Source organism: Felis catus, chromosome B4 (assembly GCF_018350175.1).
Source record: "Felis catus isolate Fca126 chromosome B4, F.catus_Fca126_mat1.0, whole genome shotgun sequence".
NCBI classification, from domain to species: domain Eukaryota; kingdom Metazoa; phylum Chordata; class Mammalia; order Carnivora; family Felidae; genus Felis; species Felis catus.
In genome coordinates, this window is record NC_058374.1 from 117,800,869 (window position 1) to 117,815,495 (window position 14,627).

The 14,627-nt window shown below is 37.9% G+C and overlaps 1 protein-coding gene across 12 annotated transcripts in view; it reads left to right on the plus strand.

The window, feature by feature from the left end:
- The window catches only part of CFAP54 (cilia and flagella associated protein 54), a 289,781-nt gene that overhangs the window by 238,002 nt on the left and 37,152 nt on the right, over positions 1 to 14,627 (plus strand). For all 12 annotated transcript variants that reach the window (XM_045062193.1, XM_045062194.1, XM_045062191.1 and 9 more), the window contains one exon: positions 1,243 to 1,410. In XM_045062193.1, coding sequence (XP_044918128.1) covers positions 1,243 to 1,410 — 168 coding nt within the window. The remainder of the gene's footprint in view (positions 1 to 1,242; positions 1,411 to 14,627) is intronic.

The following is a 14,627-nucleotide window of genomic DNA, read 5'->3' on the forward strand; positions in this document are numbered from 1 at the left end:
CTTTTAGTATCATAGTGCCAACAGGTGAGGATTCTGGCTTATAATATCCTTTTATGATAGTCTCTAGACATTTCTGAAAAGTTTGCATCTTTAATATTACCTTTCAGTCATGACATATTTTTTCTTTTATCAGTAGACAACTTGAAAGGTCAGTGTCTTTATTTCTCTTTTTATTTTATTTTGAAGACTTTCATTGACAGTCTTATATCTTGAATAAGCTCATAAATAATGGGAAGTACAAAGCCTTATGGAAATACCAGGCATTTCTTACTGCCTACTGACATGTTCCTCTTGGTCAACAAGCCTTAAGATACTTTAGATGTCAAAAGTTAAGTAGAATGATTGCTTCCCAGCTACCATGCTATCACCTTGGGCGAAACAAGTAAATTTTGAAAATAGTCTGCACTCCATTAAAGAGGGTCCTTTTTATATTTGAGGTGTTATTATCACTAATATGTCTCTGGCTAGACTATTATTTTTTTTAGTAGCAACTCCGCTACTTCCAAAAAAAATGAAATAATTTATGATATTGCCAATTGCATTCTCCACATTCATTTTCCTTGAAAACTCCTGTTTCAGGAGTTTCATCAAAGAAGGTAGGCCCAGATTCACCAAGACTGAATTTACAAATCAGCCACATTCGTGTAAAGAGAGAATGAGAGCAATTGATTTTATTTTACAGTAAAAACTGTCTTATTTTGCATATGGTATTATAGAAGAAAATGCTATTGGAAAGTAGATATTAAGTTATAATCACACGCTCAGTTTATTCACCACTGAATAGATGAGAAAAGTAGATGTTCTAAGAATCTAAAGTGATCTTGAGACTGAAATGATAGTATTGACATTTTCCTCTCTAGATCTTTCCTTGGGGAGACTCACCAAAAATGGAAGACATTTGTTGAGTCCCATAGGTTTTGAAGCATATTTTTCTGTAGGAGAATCTTTTCTGTGGTAATTAAGGACAGTATTTGTTTGTTTGTTTAACATTTTTATTTTTAAGTAATCTCTACACTCAATATGGGGTTTCAACTTAAAACTCAGAGATCAAGAGTCACATCCTCTACCAATGAGCCAGCCAGGCACCACTCAGGGGCAGTTTTAAAGGCTACACCCATAACAAACTAAGACAACTCCCAGAGTTTTATAACGTAGCCAATACTGAATGGGTTTTGAATGAGTGTTTTAAATATTGAATGCATTTTTTTACCGACAATTAAACTGTTTTTGATTGTTCCCTAGTTATGTCATGACAGTACTCTATACTCTGATTCATCATTAAAGCTCTCTGCCAGCCCATCTTCAGGAGATGTGTCATCAGATATGAACATACAAGATTTAAACAAAGAACTTTGCTTTCAATGGTACATTCCTCCTCTAGAAAGACCCCCAAAGGAAACAGAACCTATGGTATGTAATACAATCACAAAACTAACTCTTATATTTAGATATAGAGTTTAACTTGACCATTATAACTTGAAAGTGGAGAACATCCTCTTGTCATATAGATGAAAATATACAGGAATATGGAATCTGTATTGTCTAGTAGAATGGATCTGAAAATAAGAAATCAGGAAAGTCTGATTCTAGTTGATCATTTTCTTTTTCCTGATTTTCAAGGGTAACTTTCAAGTGTGTCACCATAATATATGATGTTTAACTTTTTTTGTAGTCATTCCTTATCACATTAAGGAAATTTTTTTCTACTGCCCACTTCACTAAGAATTTTTATCATAAATCTTTTACTGCATCTATAAAGATGATTTTATGATTTTTCTCTTTTAATATATTAATTGATTTTTAAAAAGTTTTTTTCCATTTTATTTATTTGAGAGCAAGCGAGCAGGGGAGAGGGATAAAGTGGGAGAGAGGGAGAATCTCAAACAGGTTGCACACTCAGCACATTGCCCGACACTGGGCTCAATCCCAACACACTGAGATCATGACCTGAGCTGAAATCAAGAGTTGGAAGTTCAACTAACTGACCCACCCAGGTGCCCCAATTGATTTTTTAAATGTTAAATCAATCTTGTGTTCCTAAGATAAACTCGAATTGGTCTTGTATTAATTTTACTGGATTCAGTTTGTTAATGTTTCGTGTTGGATTTTTGTCACTGTTTAAGAGCAATATTGGGCTACAAATTTTCCTTTTTATACTGTCTTTGTCAGATATTTTTTGTAACAAGATTTTTTTTTAGACTCATAAAGTGAGTTGATAAATATAATCATGTTTTTCTATTCTCTGGTGACCTTTCTGTTAGTTTGGAGTAAACTTTTCTCTTCAAATATTTGGTAAGAACTCATCAGTAAAGCCATCTGGTCCTAGTGGTTTGTTTCTTTGTGAGAAAATATAAAACTAGTAATATTATTCTATGGATACCATAGTTGGCATCAGTTCTGATTGGGTCACTATTGTTCTAATGGTTTGTGCTTGTGTCAAACCAAGTTTTAAATATTTTGACTATCATCCCTGTTTATAGAACATTGGGGTTATTTCTTCTTGAGTCAAGTTTAAGTTGCTTTTTGTAGAAACTTTTTCATCTTATTTAAAATTTCTCTCATACTTTTAATCTCCCTGATGTATTTGTATTGAAGTGTGTGTCTTTTCATTTCTTACAGTAGTGGTTTGTGTATTTTACTTGATCATTGTCACCAGAGGTCCCTCATAAGTTAATTTTGTTTCAGTAATCATATCTTTCTTCTACTTGTTTTTGGTATGTGTGTATGTGGCGGGTTATATTCTTTTTCTAACTTTTGACTTCTTGAGGTAAATGTCTGGCTTAATATTCAGTCCTTTCTTTCCTAATGTATGCGTTTTAAGACTATGAGTTTCTCTAAACATTGCTTTGGTTTCACCCCACAAGTTTTTTTTTTTAATGTTTATTTTTGAGAGATAGAGTTGGAGAGCAAGTGGGAGAGGGGCAGAGAGAGAGAGGGAGACACAGAATCTGAAGCAAGCTCCGGGCTCTGAGCTATCAGTACAGAGCCCAACGCAGGGCTCGAACTCACGAATGGCAAGATCATGACCTAGGCCAAAGTCAGACGCTTAACCAACTGAGCCACCCAGGCGCCCCTCACAAGTTTTTATTATAGTATTATCATTATCATATGGTTAAAAATTTTTTTTTAAGTTTTCTTTATGATTTATTCTTTGGCTCATTTCATGGGCCATTTCAACATGTGTTTCTTATATTCCAAACTATATGGAGCTTGTATATATTATATCAGAAAATTATCTTTTGCTTTTATTCTTAGGTTATGTTGTTCTGTGATAATAAAAAATGCTCTGTATGATTGATATTGTTCAAACCTGCTTTTTTTCCTCCAGGAAAGGATTTATTGTGTAAATATTCCATTGCTCTTAAAAGGAATGTGCAGTCCTCAGTTGCTGAGGCAGTTCATGTATATGTGCACTAGGTCGGTTTGGTTAGTCTTGTTCAAATCTCTATTCTTGTTTGTTTGCCTTTAATTTTAAAAAGTCAATTATTAAAAGCAGTGTGTTTAAGTCTCTCCCAGTGATCATCATTGTTTAGTCTTTCCTTGTAGTTCTGTCAAATTTTGCTCTCTATAATTGAAACTGTGGTCTTAGTACTATCAGATTAACTGTTGTATCTTCTTGGTGAATTGAGCATTTTATCATTTTGAAACGACTCATGGGCTTTTTGTAATAATGTTTTTTTCCCCATAAAGTATGCTTTGTCTGATATTACTAAAGGACAATGACTTTCTTGTGGTTACTATTTTCACAGTATATATTTTCCAAACTTTTGCTTTCAACCCTTTCGTGTTCTTGTGTTTTAATTGTGTTTTTATCGAAGGCATGCACTTGGATATTTTCGTATGTAGTCTGATAACATTGTATTTTGACTGGGGAATTTAATACATTTATATTTAATGTATATTAAGTGTATATTTGGTTTCAAATCTACCCCGTTATTTTGTATTTGTGCTTGTCTCAGCTCTTTTGTTTTTCTCTCTTCCCTTCTGGATGATTTTATCATTCGTTTTTCCTCTATGAGTTTTGAAATTATACATTTTCTTCAATGCTTTTAGTGGTTACCTTCAGAACAACATACATACTTATCAAAGTCTAAAGTTAACGAGTATCATTTTTGCTGTAATGACTTATATTACTATACATTTTTAACCCAAAATAATTTTATTTTTAATTATTGTATGCAAGAGTTATTTCGTTTGGAATTTGCCATATATTTACCACTTTTTTTCCCACCCCATCTTGCATTTTAGACATTTCATCCAGGGTCACTTCTTTCTGTTGAAGTATATGCTTTTGGAATTTCCTTTGGTGAGGATCTTCTGGAGGCAAACACTTAATTTTTGTTTGCCTGATATATTACTTTATACTTATTTGTGAAATAAATTTTCATGGAGTAGATGATTTAAGATTGGAAATTATTTTATTTCAGTACATTGAAAATGTCATTTCCTCCTTTCTAGTTTTGTTGAGAGACAAACTTTTATTGCTTTAGAGTCCTGACTCCTTTCACTAACTGCTTTTGAAATTTTCTCTTTTACTTTGCAAAATTTTCTTGGATATGGCTTTCTTTTTGTTTCTTTGGCTTACATGAGTAAGCCATAGACTCTGGATAAAAACATAGACTCTGGAGCCAAACCACCTGGGTTGGAATCCCAGCTCTGTCACTTAATAATTTTGTGATCTTCAGTAGATTGATTAGCTTTTCTGTATCATAGTTGTACCCATCTTTAATTAGAGATAATTGTATAAATGCTTAACCTCAATAAATGGTAGTTGTCATTTATTATCTGAAATTACTTTATTTTTAATTTTTTTAATGTTTATTTTTGAGAGAGAGAGAGAGAGAAAAAGAGAGAGAGAGAGAGAGAGAGGGAGAGAGAATGTGAGCAGGAGAGGGGCAGAGAGAGGAGGAGACACAGAATCCAAAGCAGGATCCAGGCTCCAAGCTGTCAGCACAGAGACTGACTCAGGCTTGAACTCATGAACCACGAGATCATGACCTGAGGTGAAGTCAGACGCATAACCAAATGAGCCACCTGGTCATCCCTGAAATTATTTTTAAATTATTATGTTTTTAAGTTTATTAACTTCAAATATACATGCCATATGCTGGTTAAACATTATTTAAAAACTCCTTTTAAAGATTAGCAACAATATCTTCTAATAGATACTGTAGCTGCCAACATTGTATAGAAAAGAAAGAAAACTGTGGCTTACCAGCAGAATTAAAATGCATAGCAAATAGGAGAAAAAAAAAACTTAGTTTGCCTCTAAATGCCCCTTACAATTTTATGTCACACATATCACTTCTTGTTTTAATGTTTATTATTTTTATCTTTACCTAACTCTGATCCATTGCTTTATCCATATCAATGTCCATATGCATGGAGAGACATTTGCACTAGGGCTAATTGGGGAGCAGGAGCAGATGGGGGCAAGTATTTAGAAGCAGTTTAATATCAATCTCTGAACAATCGGAGATAGAACAGTGATTCACATTCTAGGAGAATCTTGATGAGGGGTCAAGCTTTTAAAAATGGAACAATTGGTCACTACAGCCATTTGCAGAGGGGCCTTCCGCTATAGAATTCCTTTGATTGCTGTTCTCTCTAAGAAGAGCCTCGGGCTTTTCCCCATAAAACAGTTGCCATATAGTTTTGCCCTGTTCAGCATTTTCATTCGGTTTCTGCCTCCGGTGTTGGTCTACTCTTGCACTTTTCAGCTCTTGAGTGCCGTCCCCTCTAGCTGTGCCTCTGGTAGCTTCTGCTGCTCCTTGACCCCTGTGACCCTGTCAGATCCTGCAACCTCCTGGGCCTACCTCTCTTTGCTCTCAAGCACACGTCTCCCATAGGCCTCTTCATTCTGCATTCTTAGGCTGGCAAACTGCTGCTAACTCTTGGTCAATTATGTATCTCTTTCTACTCCTACAAAAAGAGAAACTTTGACTTATCACTCCCCAGGAACATTTAAAGCTATTTCTCATGTTTTGAAAGTACTCTCTTTCCCATACTTTCCAAGTCAAATCCTTGCCAGATATTTTCCATAAACATTTAAAAATAATAAATCTGTGTAGTCTCTTTTGGGAAATTTAGTACAGCAGTTTTCAAACTGTGGTTCCAAGAATACTAATGGACCATGGAATCAATATTGTGTGGGTCTTAGTAGTATTTTTTTTAAGAAATTAAAACAAGAAAAAAAATCAGAATGTATTATATACAGTAAGCGAAAATGTTTTCTGAAATTTTCATTTCATGATGTTGTTAGATAAATTTTTCAGATTGATTGATCTGCAGCATATGTCTGAATTCATTTACTTGATGGCCAGAGAAACAACCAAGTGATAAGAGTATATCCATTCAGAGAGGATATGAATACAGAAAGATTACATACTTGGGAAATAGAATGTTTACCTAAGCAGCTAGTTTTAAAAAATGGGAAAGAAAGTAAAAAGTTCATTTTGCAAGGTCGTAGAAATATCACATCCATATCAATCTGAGACAGAGTGATCTGTGAAGTTAATGTTATGACTACATATGTGGCTGACAATTAGAGTAACAGGGTTTTATCCATCAACAGTTGTGTCTGACAATTAACATGGAAACATGGACTGCTGTCAGGCAGAGATTACAAGGAGAGCACCAGCTAACAAATTCTGATTTAAATAGGTTGCTTGAGTGATTTTCTTATGACATAAGCAAAGACACAAGAACACACAGTTTTCCCATTTCTTAGTTTGGGGATATTTTTTCCCCTCTTTGATAATAAAAATGTATTATTGGGTCATGATAAAAGGTCATGTAGTTGCTAACATAAATTTCAATTAAAAAGGTGGGAAACACTGACTTGAATAGACTAGATCTCCTCAGACCTAAGATTTTATCTTTTCAGAGATTACACTGAAATTTGTTTGATGACTTTAATATTGGTGTATTTGGGGGCACCTAGGTGGCTCAGTCAGTTAGGTATCGGACTCTTGATTTCAGCTCAGGTCATAATCTCACACTTCCTGAGATTGAGCCCCATGTTGGCTCTGCACTGAGAGTGGAGCCTGCTTGGGATTCTCTCTCTCCCTCATTCTCTGCCTCTCCCCTGCTCATGCTAACTCTCAAAATAAATTAATAAATTTTAAAAGAAACAAACAAATAAATATTGGTGTATTTGAACATTTATCTACTCACTATCTTGGTTGTTCAGTGTAGAGTTCTGTGTTGAATAAACTGGCTGCAGCTCATGAAACTACAAGATAATAACAATAGTGAATGTAGAGCTTATTGTATTCTAGATGCTGTGCTTATTACTTCACAACAACTCTATGAGGTGGGTACTCTCACTAGCCCCATTTTACGGAAGAGGAAACTGGGACAGGATGGAGAAATGCTAGTCAGCAATGAATCAGGATTGGAGCAATCTGATTCCAAGACTGCACTCCTAAGCATGGTGCTTTGTTGAGTCCTCAGACAGTGGACCTTAGTTGCAGGCACTTGTAGCCTCTGGATGGGATGGTGATGAAAATTAATATCTGACCTAGGGTGTTGGAGTTTCCAGGGACTTAGACTAGGGTTAAAAATGCAAGTTAATGTCACTTGATTCCCCTACTCAGTCCTCTTCTGTTAATCTAGTATCTGAACTAGAAATGCCAGTAGAAGCTAAGGATGCTGGTGGCAGCAAAGTAAAAATCCTAGGACTAGGGATTTTGATGTAAAATTTTTAGGTAATTCAGAGGGCTAAATATGTTCTATGCCACAATACTGTTTAGGATTAAGTTTATAACTCAGAAAAGTTTAACTTTTTAAAAAGTTTATTTATTTATTTATTTATTTATTTATTTATTTATTTACTTATTTATTTATAGAAAGGGAGAGCACATGTGCATGCAAGCCGGGAAGGGCAGAAGAGGGAGAGAGAGAGAATCCCACGTAGGCTCTGTGCTGTGAGCACAGACCCCGACATGGGGGTCTATCCCATAAACTATGAGGTTATGACTTGAGCCGAAACCAAGAGTCAGACATTCAACTGACTGAGCCCCCCAGGTGCCTCAGAGAAGTTTAACTTCTTAAGTATGGGGGTAGAAACTGTATTATCCTATTTAACAAAATTATCTTTAGTAGAATATAGTAGAACCACATTATAAGGTCTTCACTGGAATTTGGTTACACACTAAGCATCTCTTCGATGATTTCAGTATCTTCCAGAGACAGACACTAAAGAAGCTTCCATTAGCTACCATGTTAATGAACGTCCAGGACACAGGCTTTAAAAATAGTTGTGAAGAATGGCTGAAAGATTCATACTGCTTAGCTTAAAAAGGTGTAACCACTGGTTGGCACAGTTGGTTGAGCATTTGACTCTTGATTTCAGCTCAGATCATGATCTCATGGTTTGTGGGATCAAGCCCAGTGTTTAAGCTTTTCACTGACAGCATGGAGCCTGCTTGGGATTCTCTCTCTGCCCCTCCCCTGCTCATGCTCTCCTCTTCTCTCTGTCTCTCTCTCAAAATAAATAAATAAAAAGAAAGTGTAACCACATCCAAAGGCTTGATGGCCTAAATTTATCTTAAGAATGCATCTTAGGTGGTTCCTGAGTAGCTCAGTCAGTTGAGCATCTGACTCTTGATTTTTGGCTTAGGTCATGATCTCACACTTTGTGGGATTGAGCCCTCCATCGGGCTCCACATGACAGTTTGGGATTCTCTCTCCAGCTCTGTCTGTGCCTCTCCCCTGCTAGCTTTATCTCTCTCTCTGTGTCTCTCTCTAAAAATAAATAAACATTAAAAAATATATCTTAGTACCTTTAGTTTTATTCTACCTCATCTTCTTGCTATTTTTTACAATCCACAGTTCCCAGTAGGATGTTCTGGATTGCAAGCCAACCCAGGTTCAGAATGAGACTTGAATTATATTTATTACTTGATCAGACTAAAGGAATACAACTCAGAACTAGCAGGGTGGAGGGACAATGAAGTATCAGTAGCAGGACCTTTCTTTCATCTCTGAGACCTAATTTGGGGGAATCAAACTACTGCAAAGGCTATTGTGCTGAGTGCAGCTAGGCAGTTCAAAGCATGGTATTCAGAGGCCACAGAAGATTTAGACAGACAAGCATGATCAATGCAAGAAGTCTGGTCAAGCAAAGCACTGAAAACCAAGATTCCATGTGTCAAGTGAAAACACAAAGTTGGATAGAACCTGAAGAGTTCTTGGAGATAAAGTCTATTCAATGTAGAAGCCCAGCCAGTCTGGGAACAAGACATATGGAGCTGCTGCTCCTTTCTGGAGATCTTTAAAGCCTTAGTGTGAACTAAACTATATTTCATGGTCCCAAACAAGCAGACTGTGCATTCAAGACAAGTTTAGGGGGCGCCTGGGTGGGTCAGTCAGTTGAGCGACCGACTTCGGCTCAGGTCATGATCTCACGGTTTGCGAGTTCAAGCCCCGCATTGGGCTCTGTGCTGACAGCTCAGAGCCTGGAGCCTGCTTCTGATTCTGTGTCTCAGAAATAAATAAACGTTAAAAAAAAGACAAGTTTAGTCTTTCAGGACACCAAAGGAAGAGTTAGGATTCTTGGGAAAACTACCAAGTCATAGTAACCTCATAGAACCTCAACATTTTCAGTGTGGATGTCAGGGACGCCATAACTCAGAGATCATACAGATGCCCAGGGCTTCCCTCTGAGGTGCCCTGGATTCTGGGTCTTGTTGGCCAAGCGACTAATGAGAGCCTGGTGCTGCAGATGAGACCCAAAATTACACCCTGCTTCTGGGAGCTGGGGAAGACAAAGGCTGCATAAATGAAGCAGGGGCCAGCATCCGATAGTCAAGAACCAGCAGCACTGGCATCCCCTGGAGGCTCACTAGACATGCAGAATCTCAGGTCTCCAGACCTACCAAATCAGAGCATACATTTTTTTTTAATTTTATTAAGTTTCTTTATTTTTGAGAGGCAGAGAGAGAGACAGAGCGTGAGTGGGAGAGGGGAAGAGAGAGAGGGAGACGCAGAATCTGAAGTAGGCTCCAGGCTCTGAGCTGTCAGCACAGAGCTCGATGCAGGGCTCAAACTCATGAACTGTGAGATCATGACCTGAGCAGAAGTCAGTCGCCCAACCGACTGAGCCACCCGGGCACCCCAAACATACATTTTATTAATATCTCCCAAGTAATGTATGCACATTTAAGTCTGAGAAGCACTGGGCTAGGCCAGCACTACCAATGCACCTCACAGGTCTAATGGTGATTCTCCAAGAAGCTATGCTGCATTGCCGGATTCTATAGTAGGCTCCACTGGAAAGCTTCTCTGACTTCCCTTGGACCACCCAAGTCAAATTTCAGGACTTGAAAGAAACTAAGAGAACATCTATTTGATGCTCTCATTTTGAGGATGAGGAAGCCAAGTCCCATATGAGTACAGTGACTTGACCATTGCCACAACTTATTAGTGAGAAAAACATGAATGAGGACCTGAGTCTTCTAGTTCTTTGTATGGATTTATTTGTAACATGCATATAATAGCTGCTTACTAACCAGTTAATAAAACATTGATTGAGTGCACCCTATATGCCAGGTGTTTTGTTAGGTGATTAAGATACCAGGGTGAGGAAGTTATGAATCAACTCCATCTAGTAGAGGAGGGGCTTTGTCTTCACCCCTTCCTGGGCTGTAAGGGATACCCCATTCAAGATGATTTTAGATACAGTATTTCTCAGTGTTTGTCAAAGCCACAACATTTCTTTACCATTGAAAAACAAGCCTTTGTTAAAGTGAGTAAGGGAGCATTGGAAATTTCATTGTGGGCATATTGTCTCCTGCAGAATCCAGTCCTGAGTATGTAGGGTTTTATAGACACTTATAACTGAAGAGTGAGGACAAGTTTGAAATAGAACTAAGTGCATGGATTTGATGGGGACAGCCTGGGAGGTCAGATATGAAGCTGGCTTGGGGTTAGCACAGGGTCTAAAAGAATATGGAGAATGAGGTACCAAACAAGGTAGGGCGAGAAGCCAGGAGTGGTCACGTGGCTCACAGCGACAGCAGTGATGCTCTGAGCACTTCGTGTTGACTCATTGGATCCTCACACGATCCATGGGGATGGGGATTACCACATCTCCATTTTACAAATGAGGAAGTAGAGGCATAACATTTTCATAATTTGCCCCGATCACACAGCCAGTAAAGTCGGGGAAGCAAACCCAGACACTCTGGCTCCAAAGCCCAGGCTCACAACAAATAGATGCAAGTCAGTTTAGTGTTTTAATGTGTAACTACTGCCTTATTTTATCCAAGTCTGTTTTGATTTCAGACTGTTATACTTTGAAATCAGTTGTGCCACGCTCTGTTAGAAGAGATTTTAAAATTGTACTGCAAAGCCATTGACAAGTGTCAGCCTGAGGAGGGAGAAAGTCATTTTCATTATCAGGGGTTAAATGTAAAGTATGTTATCTATTTAAATTTTTCCACTAACACACTTTGGGGAACTTCATTAGCTCTTAAGAGATATAATGAAAATTTCAGAAATATGAAGATATTAATTAACATGTAGCAGGTGCTGCAAGCACTACTAAAAACAGTACAAGATGTCACTCCTGTCCACAGGGACTTTGTATGCTAGCCTGGGAGTCAAGGTTAACAAACACAAAACAAGAGCAAACACCATAAGACAGACTAATCTCTCTGGGACTCATTTCATTTTCATTTCAGAAGTGTTTCATCAAATTTACCATAGTTTGAAAAACCAAATGTGAAAGACTTTTAATGAGTAAAAAGAACATTTCTCTCTCTGTCTAGCTGTCCACATCCCTGAATCCCACCATCAGATACAATTACTTTCTACTCTCAGCTGTCTCTGTTTTATTGGGTCTCCCCCCAGCCCATACATCTAAATTACATGCTCACATGATAATTTCTTTAGTGATCAACCTCACACACTACTATGGAAGATGAAAGCTAATGTCAACCTCTTTTTTCCCCCTCAGGTATACTCTTCTCTTTCACACACTCTCTTAAATGAGTTCTTTTTTTTCAAGTTTACTTATTTATTGAGGGTGGGGGCAGACAAGAGATGGAGAGAGAGAATCCCAATCAGGCTCTGTCCTGTCACAAACTGAGATCATGACCGGAGCCGAAATCAAGAGTTTGGATACATAACCGACTGAGTCACCCAGGTGCCCCTCTCCTAAATGAGTTCTATCAAAATTCTTAAACCCAGAGCCAATGTTTACATTATGAATGTGTAAATATCACTCACAGCTGAGCCAAATAAGGTACTGTTTCCTTTCTTCCCGACTTCTATCCTGAAGAAAAAAACCTGCCTTATTTTTAATTTAGTGTTCTCTGTATTCTAGAATCTCTCATTCTCCCTAAACTTTCAAAGAACTACACAATTCTTCTCTGCATGGTCAAACTCATCAGTTTATCTTAATTCTTTTATTGTCTTCTTCTTCAGAGACATGTTCCAAACTGGATTGATTGCTCTCATGGTTCAGATATCATCATAAGAGCCCACTCGCCATCCTCCTGAGAATTCCCTGGGTCCCATGTTTCTCCCTATCTTGACTTGCTCTCTCCTATTGAATGAACACATTTTACAGCTTTCTGATAAAGGATGTGTTGGAGGTTCTGATTATTCAAAGGACACACCATACAATATATTCCACAAAGTATATTCATGGAAGATTTTGGTAAAGGATAAGTCATGGCAGGATAAAGAAAGCTCAGATAACCAGTAGAGAGATCCAAGATGCCTGGGAGCAGTTGCCAGGGTCCTCACTCAGTTGCACAGCACACTTCATGTACAGATCATGAACCACAAAAATATGGTAAGATATCTTGGTCTCAAGAAGGTTGATGTCTTAACTGAGGAGGGGTCTCTCATGCCTCTCTATTCTTGTAGTCAAAACCATGTGTGGGACCGGACTCAGTGATAGAAATGAAGAGAACAATAGAATCCAGATGCAAATCATCAATATGTACATATCTACAAGAAAATGCTGACACGATGGCACAGGCTGCCCCATTGGTGTTTCAGAATCAAGAACAGGACTGCATTAGTCACTGGGTGGTACATTTCACTCAGCTTTGGCCAAGGGCCAACAATAGTACTACAGTCCCCTGAGATGTTAACCACTTGCAACAGATTGACCCTGTACTTACACAGGATATAAGAAAACCTTGAATGTCCAACACAAAGTCATCATTGTATGCTGACGTCATCATTTTCTAGGCATAAAACTCTACGTTGAAAATTATTTTCTCTCAAAACGTGGGAGACATTGCCCCATTGTTTCTGGCAATCCTGCATTGCTGTTAAGTATGGTCCCATTCTAATGCCTAGTTCTTTCTTTTTCTTTTTCCTGTGGAAGCTCTGGGGATCTTCTTTCCATGCCCTGTGTGCTGAAATTCCATGATGAACCATGCGGGTCTGTCGTCCACTGTGCCCCTTTCAATCTTTCAGTATATTCTTTAGTGCAAGAAGAATTATTTTCTTTGATAATTTCCTCCCTTTGATTATCTCTGTACCTTCTGGAATTATTATTCAGATACTGAATTTATTAGATTGAGTATTTTTCTCATCTTTTCTCCCATATTACCTATGTTTTAAAATTTAGGTTTACTTTTGGGGAGATATCTTCAATTTTATATTTCAAACCTTTGTTGATATTTAGTTGTGATCACATATTTTTTTAGTTCTTAAGAGCTCTTTCTTGTTCTTTGTTCATTTTTAACAGCACTGCGTTCTTGATTCACAGATAAAATATTGTCTTTATTCTCTCTTAAGATATCAATTATGGTTTCATTGAAGTTCTCTTCTGCTCTCTGTCTTATATCTGATTCTTCAAGTTCCTTTCTTATGTTAGTTTTGGTCTCTACCTTTCGTTTCATGTCTAGTGACCCTTGGCTATCCATTCATTTGTGAAGGTGCTACAGGGTGTATCAGGTCAGACTTATTGATTTATAGGCCTCATTGTAGGGTAACTGCAGGAGCCAGCAGTTTCATTGCAGGATGCTGAAATGTCAGTATCTGTAGGTCTTTTCTCTTTGTCTGGTCAGTTTCCTCAAAGAGGATCCTTTTCAACTTCTGTCTGGTTTCCTACATCCCGAGCAGGGACTGCAGTGGGATAGGGGATGTCTCTTGTTCAGAACACAGACTTCCACTTAAATCCCATGTTTTCAGTTCTGCATCTCAGCCCTGTACCTAATGTCCCTGACAATAGAGCTCTGATTTAACCTCAGCAGAGAGGAAAATGAAAGGAAGTTTGGCCAGAGAGGAGGCAAGGGAAGTAGGGAAATCTCCTGGTGGCATGGGCTCAGGGAAGGGATAAGAGGGAGGAACATCTCCAGCTCCCAAGCCTTTCTGGGTTCTCAGTCATGTTTGTTGTTGGCAACCCCTCTGAAGGCAGTTAGGATACAGCCTTTCCTCTTTTCTGAGTCCCCCAACACTCTTCTCAGCAATTTCTGTCCTTCAATGTGTTGCTAACATCTCTTGTCTGCTTACCTCCTTTTTGTCTGTCTTTGTGGATTTACGCCTTTCTAAAAAATCCCTGTACTCTTATTTTAGTTTGATTATCAAAGAAACAGAGATAAATGCATGTACTTAATTAGTTGGTTTTGACTGGCAGCTCTGGGCCTCAGTATTCTCAT